At 49.1% G+C, this 12012-nt stretch overlaps 1 protein-coding gene across 1 annotated transcript; it reads right to left on the reverse strand.

Annotated features, from left to right (window-relative positions):
- Positions 1-3673: 3673 nt before the first annotated feature.
- Positions 3674-11758, reverse strand: LOC139164028 (uncharacterized). Its single transcript, XM_070745596.1, has 4 exons — positions 11672-11758; positions 10318-10566; positions 9115-9328; positions 3674-6582 (listed from the first exon to the last, which is right to left on the reverse strand). Exons 3-4 carry the CDS (start codon positions 9158-9160, stop codon positions 5639-5641), a joined length of 990 nt encoding a protein of 329 aa, XP_070601697.1. The 5' UTR covers positions 9161-9328; positions 10318-10566; positions 11672-11758; the 3' UTR covers positions 3674-5638.
- Between the last annotated feature and the right edge of the window lie 254 nt (positions 11759-12012).

Here is a 12012-nt window from a genome sequence, read left to right on the forward strand (position 1 = left end):
GAACATAAAATTGTGTAGTTCTCTTTGTTTATTTCTTTCCCCCTTTTTTCTTCTTGGATGGAGAGGTGCCATGATTAAATTGCAACTTTTAAACCATTTTACTATCATTTCTCTTATCTTTACATTTATCCGTATAATGAAAGAAAAGCTAGTACACAGCAAATTACAGATGACAGAAAAATGTACCGGTAATCTGAATTAGATAAGAAGAGTTTGATTTAAACTGTATACTTTTTGGTGTGGGAAAATCTGAAATATGGTGAAAGAATCTTTAAATAATTAAACATAACCATTCTGCCTTATCTTTAATTAATGATTGAATGAAATTCAAGCACCTTTAGCGCCTGGAGATATTGTTCTACAATTATATTACAATCCATCCTTAATTGTTCCACTTGGAAATTATTTAACTTTCCTCTATCTGAGAATCCTTTGGGGACCCTTAACACAGTCACCACAACCACGACTCAAATGCTCTATTACCTTAGAGGTGCATGGGATTGCTTAGTATACTGTATTGAACAATCAAACAACTAACAAATACATATTTTTCTTTATTTGCTGTATTTTTACAATGTACATAGTTCTGAAAATATGCCTTTTGTAACAGAATGTAAAGACACTTCATTTATTGCTACTGAACAAAATCATTAGGCAAAGGGAATTTCTGTTAACATAGCCAGCACATTTGAAGAAGCATAGATGTTTGCAACAGGTAGCAATGGAATGAAATAGTTGAAATATTTCAAATGTTCCATTTGGTAGCTGTTTAGAACCATACACTGCATTTTGAGGCCCTTCAAGTAAGCTAGTAGAATTCTTCAATGCCAATGATGTCAAACCTTTTTTCCACGCACTATTGCTCATGCACAAGTGACCACACCCGTAATTCAGTGCCTCAGGAGTAATAGTACATGCACACTCCTTTGGCACTCAAGGGGAAAAAGGTTTGACATCATTGGCATAGAAGAATTCTACCAGCTTACTTGAAGGGCCTCAAAATGCAGTGTATGGTTCTAAACAGCTACCAAATGGAACATTTGAAATATTTCAACTATTTCATTCCATTGCTACCTGTTGCAAAAATCTATGCTTCTTCAAATGTGTTGGCTGTGTAATTAAACAATAACAGAAATTCCCTTTGCCTAATGGTTTTGTTCAGTAGCAATAAATGAAGTGTCTTTACATTCTGTTACAAAAGGCATATTTTCAGAACTATGTACATTGTAAAAATACAGCAAATGGAACATTGGGTAGCCTCAGGAGAGTGAAAAAAGCTTCCCTCACGCCCCCAGAGGCCAGAAATGGCCTGTTTTCCAACTTCTGGTGAGCCCAATAGGTTCGTGTTTCACCCTCCTCAAGCTCCAAAGGGTTCCCTGGAGACAGGGGAAGGTAAAATGCTCTCCACCATCCCCAGAGGCTCTCTGGAAGCCAAAAATGCCCTCCCAGAGCCTCTATGTGAGCCAAAAATCAGTTAGCCAGCACACACATGCATGTTGGAGCTGAGCTAGGGCAACGGCTCGCGTGTCAGCAGATATGGCTCTGCGCGCCACCTGTGGCATCTGTGCCATTGGTTCAGTATCACTGTTCTATGCTTTACCTTTGAATTAACCCATCTAGAAGACCATCGGAAGACCTTTGCCTCTATCATTATAAGACATGAAATACCAATTTAGGAACATATTGTCATGAAGAAAATCTATGTGGTCATTAAGAGTTAACAATGACTTGATGGCACATAATAGTCACTCAGAAGACCATATTGAAGCAAAATCATATCGAACCCAAAGGACAGTGTGATGAAAGATACAAGTTGAAAAGTCCAGAGACAAAGGCTTAAGTAAAGATGGTTCCTTTATTCAGCTCTTAAAAGGGAAGTGACAATCAGCGGGAACACGTCTGGCTTAACCTGGAGAGTAGCTGCTCTTTTATACATTTGCGGCTCCTGCCAAAAGAGAGCAGCCCGCGTCTGAGCCAATCAGACGCGACTTCCTGTTTCAGCACAGACAGCGTTTTTTCATGGAACCAACTATTTACATAGGATTCAACACAAGTAACAGCCTTGACTCTTTTATTCATAGTGGTAGGAGTCCACTATTTGTAGCCCTTTGTAGGAAATCTTTGTAGGAATATTCTTTTATGTGCTAGATTCCGAAATATTTGATAAACAAAAGGTATTCATCTTAACCTGATTTTTAAATACAAGCCACAAAGTTGTAATTTCACCCTTGTGGTTGGTTTTATCAGTTAGTTATTATTTACAGTGTAATCTAGAATGAAGAATACTGTATAATCCTTTTCTTGAATATGGAATAACTGTTGATAAATTTCATCCTTTTCCAGTAAGCAAAACTATTCCTTAGGAAAATATATGCAGCTGCCTGATTCCAGAAGTAACTACAGTTGTTAGATTTGTGTAAGCATTTGAAATGAGACATGTAGGTTCTCCATTCTTCTGTCTTTGGATCAAAGAAGGCTGGAGCTGGAGAAGTTTGGTTTGCCATCATTTCTTTTGGCAAGAGCAGGCTGGAGCATGATTCTAAGATGGCCCTGGATGCCACAAGGTGCCTTTGTCATGTTGTTTTCTTCAACCACTTCCACTGTCAGTGTTAGATTTGCGTGGGAATGAAGAGTCGAGACATATGAACAATTCAGTACATTTATTGTGCATTAGCTAGAACTAATACAGACTTCCAGTATGCTGCAAGGAAGCCACTTTTAAGGGCTTCCCTGAAGCCTGCTAGCCATTGATAGCAGTTAATTTCTGCTGCCACTAGAGTAGCCAATCAGTGGCAGCTATGCAAATTTATACTCTGTGCATCAGTAAACAACTACAATTTAGACTATTAAGATTGACAATAGAATGGTATGAAAATTTATCCACTGGGAAGGGTTGGAAGCAGTATTCATTGTGCGTGACTGTTTAGATTTCATGTTAACAACAACAATAATAATGCAACTAATTACACTTTACTCTAAAGCATATCTCATCATGAAAAGAATCAGAAATACCTGGCAGCTGAAGTGAAATTATGGAAGAAGGGATTTCATTAAGATATGTTTAAATTTTCTATAGCAAGATGAATAATATATGTTAGTATATGCAAATATTTTATATGTATTATCTTAGTGATCTTGCAAGGCCCTCCATATTACTTTCTTTAAATTGACTATGAAAGATAGAACTTGAGAATAATGATTTACCTCAAGCCAACCACTGAGTTCATGTCTGAGGTTAGATTTAAATTGGAAACCACATATCTACAACATTTCTCCTCTGATAGCATCAAGCAGTTATGTGAATTTGGAAGACCCTGCCTTTTTATCTACAGCTTAAAGTACTGGAGAAATACTGTATATTCCATTTCTCACATATTTTAGAAATATATGTAAAATATATATTAGATATATTTTACTATGAGTATATCCTCTATAACCTTCATCATGTATTTTACTATGTGTATACCCACTAAAACCCTCATTGTGTATTGGACAAATCAATAAAATAAATAAATAAATAAATAATACCTTTAGTAGCAATACTGATGAATCCTGTATCGTATGTCAATGTTCACAGCAGATTAGAGATGCTATATTATGTAGGGCAGATTAAAGTTAATTATTAACTCAAAGCCTAATTGCGGCGCAGGCGGAGTAATAGTCGGACACAAGGTGTGGGTATAACGGGGTCACTTTTATTCAACAATTTAACTCTTAACTTATTAACTTGTTTAAAACCTTAACCCCACATGACCTGCAGGGTGCAAGATCAAATGGGGGCGGAATAACATGCCCAATTCAGACAGCAACCCTGGGGCGAAAACTCCTTGAAACTGGGTGCGGGTCATATTGAACTACACCTACCCCCTGCACCCTTACTACGCCACACCTGGCGTGTGGGATGGCTCGCTACAGGTCTACTTTAAACTCCCGCCAGCGAGCCACAGGAGCGACTCACTCCCCGGACCCAAGCCGGTCGAGCCCTGTAATCCAAGAAGGAGCTCGCCCCTCACCTCAGTAGAGGTGCCCCAAAAGGAGCTCACCAGTTGCTATTTATTTTATTTTCCGCCCCCTATCGGCCCCCCCTCCCCCCCCAGTGACCCTAAGGGGGGGGGGCACTAGATGGTGGGGTCACCCCCTAACCACACTCCCACGCACAGAGTGGAGTAGGCGAAAAAACAATCGCAGCTCGTCCAATTCTGCTGCGACTGCAAAAAATTCCTACTCGGCCCCCCGGAGGGCGACCCATCATATGCACCCTGTAACAGAGGGAGGGTGGGTGGGTGCCTCACGATGCTCCGGGCGAGACTGCTGCGCCACAAGGCAGCCCCCTTATATAGGGCTGCCTGCCCTCGCCCGGCCAATCGGTGCCCACGCACTGTACCACGTGGTCACGGCACCCGACGTGGGTGCCGTGACTCCGCCCCCCAACATGGCGGCCTCCATACCCCCGCCGATCGCCGCAACCCCCACCGGCCGGTAAGTCGGCTGTGGGAATTGCGGCGCAGGCGGAGTAATAGTCGGACACAAGGTGTGGGTATAACGGGGTCACTTTTATTCAACAATTTAACTCTTAACTTATTAACTTGTTTAAAACCTTAACCCCACATGACCTGCAGGGTGCAAGATCAAATGGGGGCGGAATAACATGCCCAATTCAGACAGCAACCCTGGGGCGAAAACTCCTTGAAACTGGGTGCGGGTCATATTGAACTACACCTACCCCCTGCACCCTTACTACGCCACACCTGGCGTGTGGGATGGCTCGCTACAGGTCTACTTTAAACTCCCGCCAGCGAGCCACAGGAGCGACTCACTCCCCGGACCCAAGCCGGTCGAGCCCTGTAATCCAAGAAGGAGCTCGCCCCTCACCTCAGTAGAGGTGCCCCAAAAGGAGCTCACCAGTTGCTATTTATTTTATTTTCCGCCCCCTATCGGCCACAGCAGGGGGTGAAATTTTTAATTTATTCCCCCTGCTCCCCCCCCTGCACATAAATGTGCAGGCACCTCTGCAGGTCGGCTATAAATTTATCGTTCCCACTATCGGTCAAATGGACCCCGTCCTGCCTGTACAAATCTGTGAGGGATGCCCTGATGTCTGGATGGTCTATCACACCACCCCCAGCCTGAACCACCCACTTCCTGACCGCTCTGTTTACCCTCTTTCTAGCCTTGTCCACTGCGCTAGGACTTCTAGCCTGCCGCCGACTCCTCCTGGGCAGGATGTTGGACCACCACACACACGTATCTGGCCACCGCTCCCAGATCACCTGCAAACTCTCCCATATGTGCCACAGCAGCTCTACACCTGTCATTGCCCCTAGATCATTCCCACCAACGTGCAATACCAAACAGCCCGGCACCCCTCGCACCCTTCCACTGTCAAACAACAGCGGAAGAACTTCCCGCCAACGTAGGCCTCGTCGGCCCAACCACTGCACCACCGCTCGATCGATCTCCAAACTCGTGCCGGGCATCATCTCACGGGCCCTCCGCTCGGCCCAGTACACCATGCTGTGGCCACATATCAGGATCCTGCGGCGCCGGTCAAGTCGTCGGGCTAGAGAAAAGGGGAGGAAGCAGAGCGGCGTCAGACTGGCGGCCCGGCGCCTCCCCCCCCCCGCCCCGCCCGACTCACCTAGGGGCGGATGTACGTCCGGAAGGCCCCAGATCTCCAGCGGCCCACTGTCTTTATATCCAGCCTGCTGAAGCCTTCGACGGCTGCCAACGACGCTGCACCTATTCTGAATGAGTGAGTCCCGTAACATCTGGGATCTAAGCCCAGCCTAGCAAGCGCCTTGGACGTAACAGCCCAAAACTGGTACCTGGTCAGGGGTTCACCGGACGCGTGGCAAAACAAAAAACCCGGCTCTACACCCCTGTGGGCCCAATACGCCACCAGGGCAGCCACCGGGCACACCCGCCGGTTGGCAGCCCGGGAAAGTTGGACCGTCACACCTCTACCCCTCTGATCGGTCTTGGACCGCCGAAGCCTCAAGGACACCGAGCTACGACCTAACTTGATATCCCTAGTGGTGAACGCCTGGCCGGAACTATCGGCCCTAGAAGCTGCTAGGACCTCGCTGACCCGAAAGGCCCCGAAAAACAAGGTCACCGCCGCGGCGTGGTACAATGACGCCTCATAAGCAGAGCGGCAGAGCCGACCCCACAGCTCATAAAGCCCCATCAAGTGGGTGAGCTTGAGGGGGCGCCTGCTGTCACCCCGGGCCGGACCTTTCTCCCTGATCCAACCCTCTAATGTCTTTCTAATCCTGAAATCCCCTGTGGTGTCCGCAAAGCCCCGAGACTTGGCGACGAAGGCCAGGCCTGCCAACTTGCCCCTAATCGTCCGGGCAGACAACCCACGGCGGCGGTAAAGTGCGCAAAATTCAAGAAGGTGTTCGACCGGGGCCGGCCAGAGCTGATCGTATCTCCTATCATGACGAAAAGCCCAAAATTCCCTACCTGCCCGCTGGTACGCTCTCCTGGTGCTGGGAGCTATGGACAAATCCATGGCCTTGCTTACGTCGGCCCTCCAATCAGCCACAGATGCTGTGGGGCTGCTTCCGGGTACTCCTCGGCCTGTGGGGCAAGCAGCCGGAACCTAGCCAACTGCCCCCTGGACAGAGCGTCAGCCACCCCGTTTCTCACCCCCGGAACATGATGTGCCCGGAAAAGCATATTGTTGGCAAGGCATCTCCTAACCATATGCCTGACCAAACCCATAACCCGCTCGTTCCTAGATGAAAGCGTATTCACTACATGCACCACCGCCATATTGTCGCACCAGAAGTGGACTGTCCTACCGGCAAAACTGGATGCCCACAACTCAATGGCCACGACTATTGGGAATAACTCCAAAAATGTCAAATCCCTACAGATAGCCCCACCGAGCCACTCCTGCGGCCAGTCAGCCCGAAACCATTTGCTTTGCCACACCACTCCAAAGCCAGTCGTGCCCGCCGCATCGGACTTCACTTGGAAGTCTGCTTTCAGCAGCATATCCTGCCTCCACAATGACACACCGTTGTATCCGTCCAGAAACCCTTGCCACACCACGAGGTCCTCCCTAACACTCTTTGATAGCCTGATCCTGTGGTGCGGTTTTGACACTCCAACCGTTGCCCTGTACAATCTAAACATAAAGGCCCTTCCTGGCGCGATCACCCGACAGGCAAAATTTAACAGGCCGGCCAGCTCCTGCACCTGTTTCAAAGTCACCTTCCGTGCGGCTCGTGTGGCCCTCACCGCTTCCTTGAGTCTAGTCAGTTTGTCATCGGGTAGCCTACACGTTTGTGCAACGGAGTCCACCTCGATGCCTAAAAATGTCAGTTTGGTTGAAGGCCCCTCGGTCTTTTCGTGAGCCAAAGGTACGCCTAAATCCGCGCATAAAGCCTGGAAACCCATCATTCCCTGCTGACAATCGTCGGAGCCCGCCGGCCCCGCGAATAGAAAATCATCCAAATAATGTACGACAGACGCCAAGCCCGTACTCTTAACATGTGCCCACTCCAAAAATGAACTAAACTTCTCAAACAACGAGCAGGATATAGAACAACCCATTGGCAAGGCTCTATCAACAAAGAACCCGCCCTCGAACTGGAAACCCAACAAGTCGAAATCCCCCGGGTGAATGGGCAAAAGCCGGAAGGCCGATTTGATATCACACTTCCCCATCAGCGCCCCCACTCCGCACGCCCGGACCATCGCGACCGCCGTCTCGAATGGCGTGTAGCGCACCGAGCAGAGCTCCTCGGGAATGTGGTCGTTCACCGATTCACCAGGGGGGAACGACAGGTGATGTATAAGCCTAAACTCACCCGCGGCCCTCTTGGGCACCACACCGAGTGGGGACACCTGCAGGAAGGGCAGGGGTGGCTCCGCAAAGGGGCCCAAAACCCGGCCCTCGCGCACCTCCTTCATAATTTTGTCCCGCACAACGTGGCCCATTCCCGCCACAGACCTTAAATTGTCCGCCATGCATGCCCTGCGCGGCCCCCCGTACGGGATCCTGAAACCCGCGGCAAACCCTGCGAGCAGGAAATCTGCGCCCTTCTTGGGGCGGTAGCCGGTGAGCCAATGCTGCAACCTGTCCAATCTAACGGGGGTTGGGCCCCTTACCTTGAGCCCCCCCGGGCTGGGGTTTGGCGGGGGTCCCAGCGTCCTTGGAGCCGGCCCCACCGCGCCCCCTGTAACAAGCGGAGGTCGGGTGTCTGCCACTACATAAGGAGCAGGCGTGGCGAAAACGACAATATGCCCTGGAACAGGCCCCTCTAGCGCCGTACTCGTAACAGTACGGCTGACCTCGAAAGGACGACCCAGCCGTGCTGCGTTGACCAGAGGCCGGGGTCGCCGTCCCCACCGCCGGGCGGGGAAGAGTAGCCTCCTTGCCCGTGGTTAAAAGCAAATGACCTGTGGGAGTCCGCCCACTGGCCGGAGTTGACGCCTGCTGCGTGGCCTGAAGCCACAAATCGTTATGCCGCATATCCCACGGCCAGTGCCTGTTGTGGGCGGCGAACCTGCGAAAATCCTCGTCATATCGCTTCCAAGCCTCGCCCCCAAACTCCTGATACGCTCTCAGAATCATGTTCATGTACAAGATGAGTTCGTGTGTCTTATGGACATCATCTTCTACCACCACAGAGTGGTAGGCCAAAAATGCATACGCCCACGACAGAATTCCCTTGTCCATTTTGGTGCCTTTTGGGTCCTCCGACCCCTTCTTGCCCTCCTTATCCTTCTCCTTCTTAGACTTGGGCGGTAGCAAAATCTGAAACATGTCCACGTAGGCACCCCGCCAAATTTTACGTTTGAGGGACTGGGACATGTGCATACTGAGCGGAGTGTCTGGTAGGCCCGGCGCGAAAGGATTATCGCTGTCAAAAGAAGTACTGGTAGACCCCGAGGTGGTTGACCCCGAGCTGTCCCTAGAGGTATCCCTCTTCCGTTTATGCTTCCTAGCCATAGTCTTTCTACGCCCCCTCCTCCAGACCTGCGCAGCTGTGCGGGAGCGCCATGTCCTGTGACCCCCCTGTGTGGTGCGTTTTGAAGCCCGTAGCCGGCCACGAGGCCCTCTTGGGAGGGACCACCAGTGCCTAGGCACAGGGCACTCACCCCAGTGAGAGGAGTCGTCATCCGCCTCCTCGGAGCCGGATACCATCCTGCTGGCCTTCCTCCGCTTGGTCTTTGACTGCGCATGCCGGTCCTCGTGGGATCTCTGCGGGCTCCCAGCCGACTCCGAGGAGCTCCGAGCCCCATCCGCGCCAGCGGCTGGCGTGGCCCGGCCCCGACGAGACCTGCCCCGCTTCTTTGGCCTCTCTTCCAGTTTCTCGAGTAATGAAGACAGTATACGTGAGGAAACAGAAAGCGAATCCCTCTCCCCCTGCCCCCTTCTGGCAGGCCGTGATGCAGAAGCCTCTGCTTCAGAGAAACCCGATTCCCTGCCACTGAGAGGCCCCTCTTCAGCGCTGGAAAACACCTCTGGGGCCACCAGTGGGTCCACGGGCGGGGCCCGGCCCGGGCGGGGCCCCCTCGCCCCCACTGCCGCTCCCCTACGACCCCTCGAGCGCCCCCTGGGGGTCGCCACCCCCCTGGGGCCTTCCTCACTCTCCTGCCTCCTGGCAGGCCCTGTCCTTGGGGCCTCACTCCACGCCCGCTTGGGCGCCCTCCTTCTTCCAGTGCGGCGGGGCTCAGTGAGAGGGGCCCCCGGCCCTCCGGCCTGCCCCCCCGAGGCCCGCCGCCGCGCCCCCGAGCGACCACGTCCGCCCCCCGCCATGCCTCCCTGTTCAATTGCGCCTCCAAACCCTGTGGGGGGTGTCGCCGAAGCGAGCTAAGGCTCCAGCCGCCGCTCGCGGCTCTTCTGGCCTCGAAGGCCTGTCGCTCCGGCGCTCCTGGGCTGCGCGCGCGGCCTCCAGGCCTGTGACGCAGCTCGCTGGGGGGAAAGGCAGCAGCAGCCTCGCCTCACGATGCTCCGGGCGAGACTGCTGCGCCACAAGGCAGCCCCCTTATATAGGGCTGCCTGCCCTCGCCCGGCCAATCGGTGCCCACGCACCGTACCACGTGGTCACGGCACCCGACGTGGGTGCCGTGACTCCGCCCCCCAACATGGCGGCCTCCATACCCCCGCCGATCGCCGCAACCCCCACCGGCCGGTAAGTCGGCTGTGGGAATTCCCAAAACTTTGGGTTAGCAAAAGTGAAGTGCAAATGAAGCTATATTCTTTGTGCTCCCTGCTCTTCCTTGCCATTATCCTTTTATACTAAGTTGAATGGTCATGTTTTTATTTGTCACCATGTCCTTCAAGTGATAGATAGTTACCTCACTCACTGCACATAAGAGCTGAGTCTTCAGAGCCCTGTCAACTTCTGCCAAAGATAAACTGTGGAATGTACTTGTGATAGATGGCAGGATAAGAGTGTTTCCCTTCTTGACTTCTTTCTATCAGCAAAGATGGTAGAATTTGCAATAACAGTGTTGTGATAGCTGGTCCCTTCAGCTCCTCAAGCTTTAAAGAAGCTTGTTTGTCAGCTTTTAGCAGAATGTTTGCTGTCTGGGTTACCTGATGCCCTGTAAGAGGAAAAAGCATCTGTTTAGCTAGTCTTCTGATGTCACAGGAGTTGCTGACAGACAAGTGTTGATACATAAATAAATAAGCATGTAAATAAATAATTTAAAAGCACAGTTAAGGTCTAAGTAGTCAAGTGCTTCAATCAAAAATCCACCCCTGTATTGGTATATTTACCTGTGTTTATTATCTACAGATGCTTTTATTCAAAACCCATAACTAGCTAATATCTTCATTAGACAATATGATACAAAACAGTGCATAGATTCTGGACTTTCTGGACCATTTCATCGTGCACAATGTTACCAAAGACTGGAGCACAGGAAAACCAAAAACACATAGAATAAAAGCTAGATGTATGAAACCATAGCACCTGCCCTTCAAATCAATCCTAATATGGAGCCTCTGTAAAGAGAAAAATTGTTTGTCCTACCATCACCCCCAAAAAATTTATCAAAGACACTTCAAAGAAGCTGATTACCAAGAAAAGAAATTTAGTCTCCAAGCTAGAAAAGAGACCATTTTTGTGACTCATCAATGACTATGAGTCTCGGGAGAACAAAAATTGCACTCAGGATTAAACACAGCAAATTTTATTCAGACCCATCCCATCCAGATGTTTCATGTTTCCTGCTACTCCTTTATAATTTGAATATTGCTCCATCAACTGCAACTGCTATGGGGATATATTCAGTATGCTTACATAAAGGTAAAATAATATTTCTAACTCCAAAGTACAAATCACAGCAATAAACATCCATACCAAGGCCAGATGATTGGTTTGGGACCAAACCTGAATTTTTATTTGGCCTTTCACTTTACTTGCACTGATATTCCATTCTATTTTCTCTAAGTGCTTTTTTGGTACTTTTCACAAAGTCTCAAATAGTGCACCCAAAGCAATAGATTTGTAAGATTATATTATATATGTTAATAAATATACAGTTTTGTATTTGAATTAAGAAGATCGGGTCCAAAATAAATACCAACAGAGATGTCATAGATTAGTAAATGAAAAACAATCAACACTACAAATTTAGGATATATTCATTTTCTCCATGTCATCCCATAAATCCATAAACTCAATCTAAATTAAAGAAAAGGCACCTTCCTGCAATTGTACCGAAAACTGCAAACTTCCTTTGCATATTTTTAAAAAGATTTTCTTCAGCAGCTATTCTTCTGTATGTTTTATTTTACTTAGAATGAAGTAAAGTATAGAGAAAAACAGGAGGTTGGGTAACACATAGGTAGAGGTACACTAATACCTGCAGGGTGAGGTTTTGGATGGGTGGAACCAAGTAGCACATTTTCATTCCCTATTGGTTGGCTTATTTAGGTAACTGGAAACCTCCTGATGCATAATACAAATAAAGACTGAAACTAATGGACACCACCTTAAATGGACAGAGATTTAGTTCGTTGTGCTTGTTATGTTGGTTTTTAAT

This window comes from Erythrolamprus reginae, chromosome 3 (genome assembly GCF_031021105.1).
Source record: "Erythrolamprus reginae isolate rEryReg1 chromosome 3, rEryReg1.hap1, whole genome shotgun sequence".
In the NCBI taxonomy this organism is placed as follows: domain Eukaryota; kingdom Metazoa; phylum Chordata; class Lepidosauria; order Squamata; family Dipsadidae; genus Erythrolamprus; species Erythrolamprus reginae.

Bases quoted from the DNA above. Each gene is read 5' to 3' on its own strand.
- LOC139164028 (XM_070745596.1), bottom strand. From the start codon at position 9,160: ATGGTATCCGGCTCCGAGGAGGCGGATGACGACTCCTCTCACTGGG. The intron at 6,583-9,114 runs GTGAGTGCCCTG...CTTGCCCCACAG, and splicing joins TGACGACTCCTCTCACTGGG to GCCGAGGAGTACCCGGAAGC.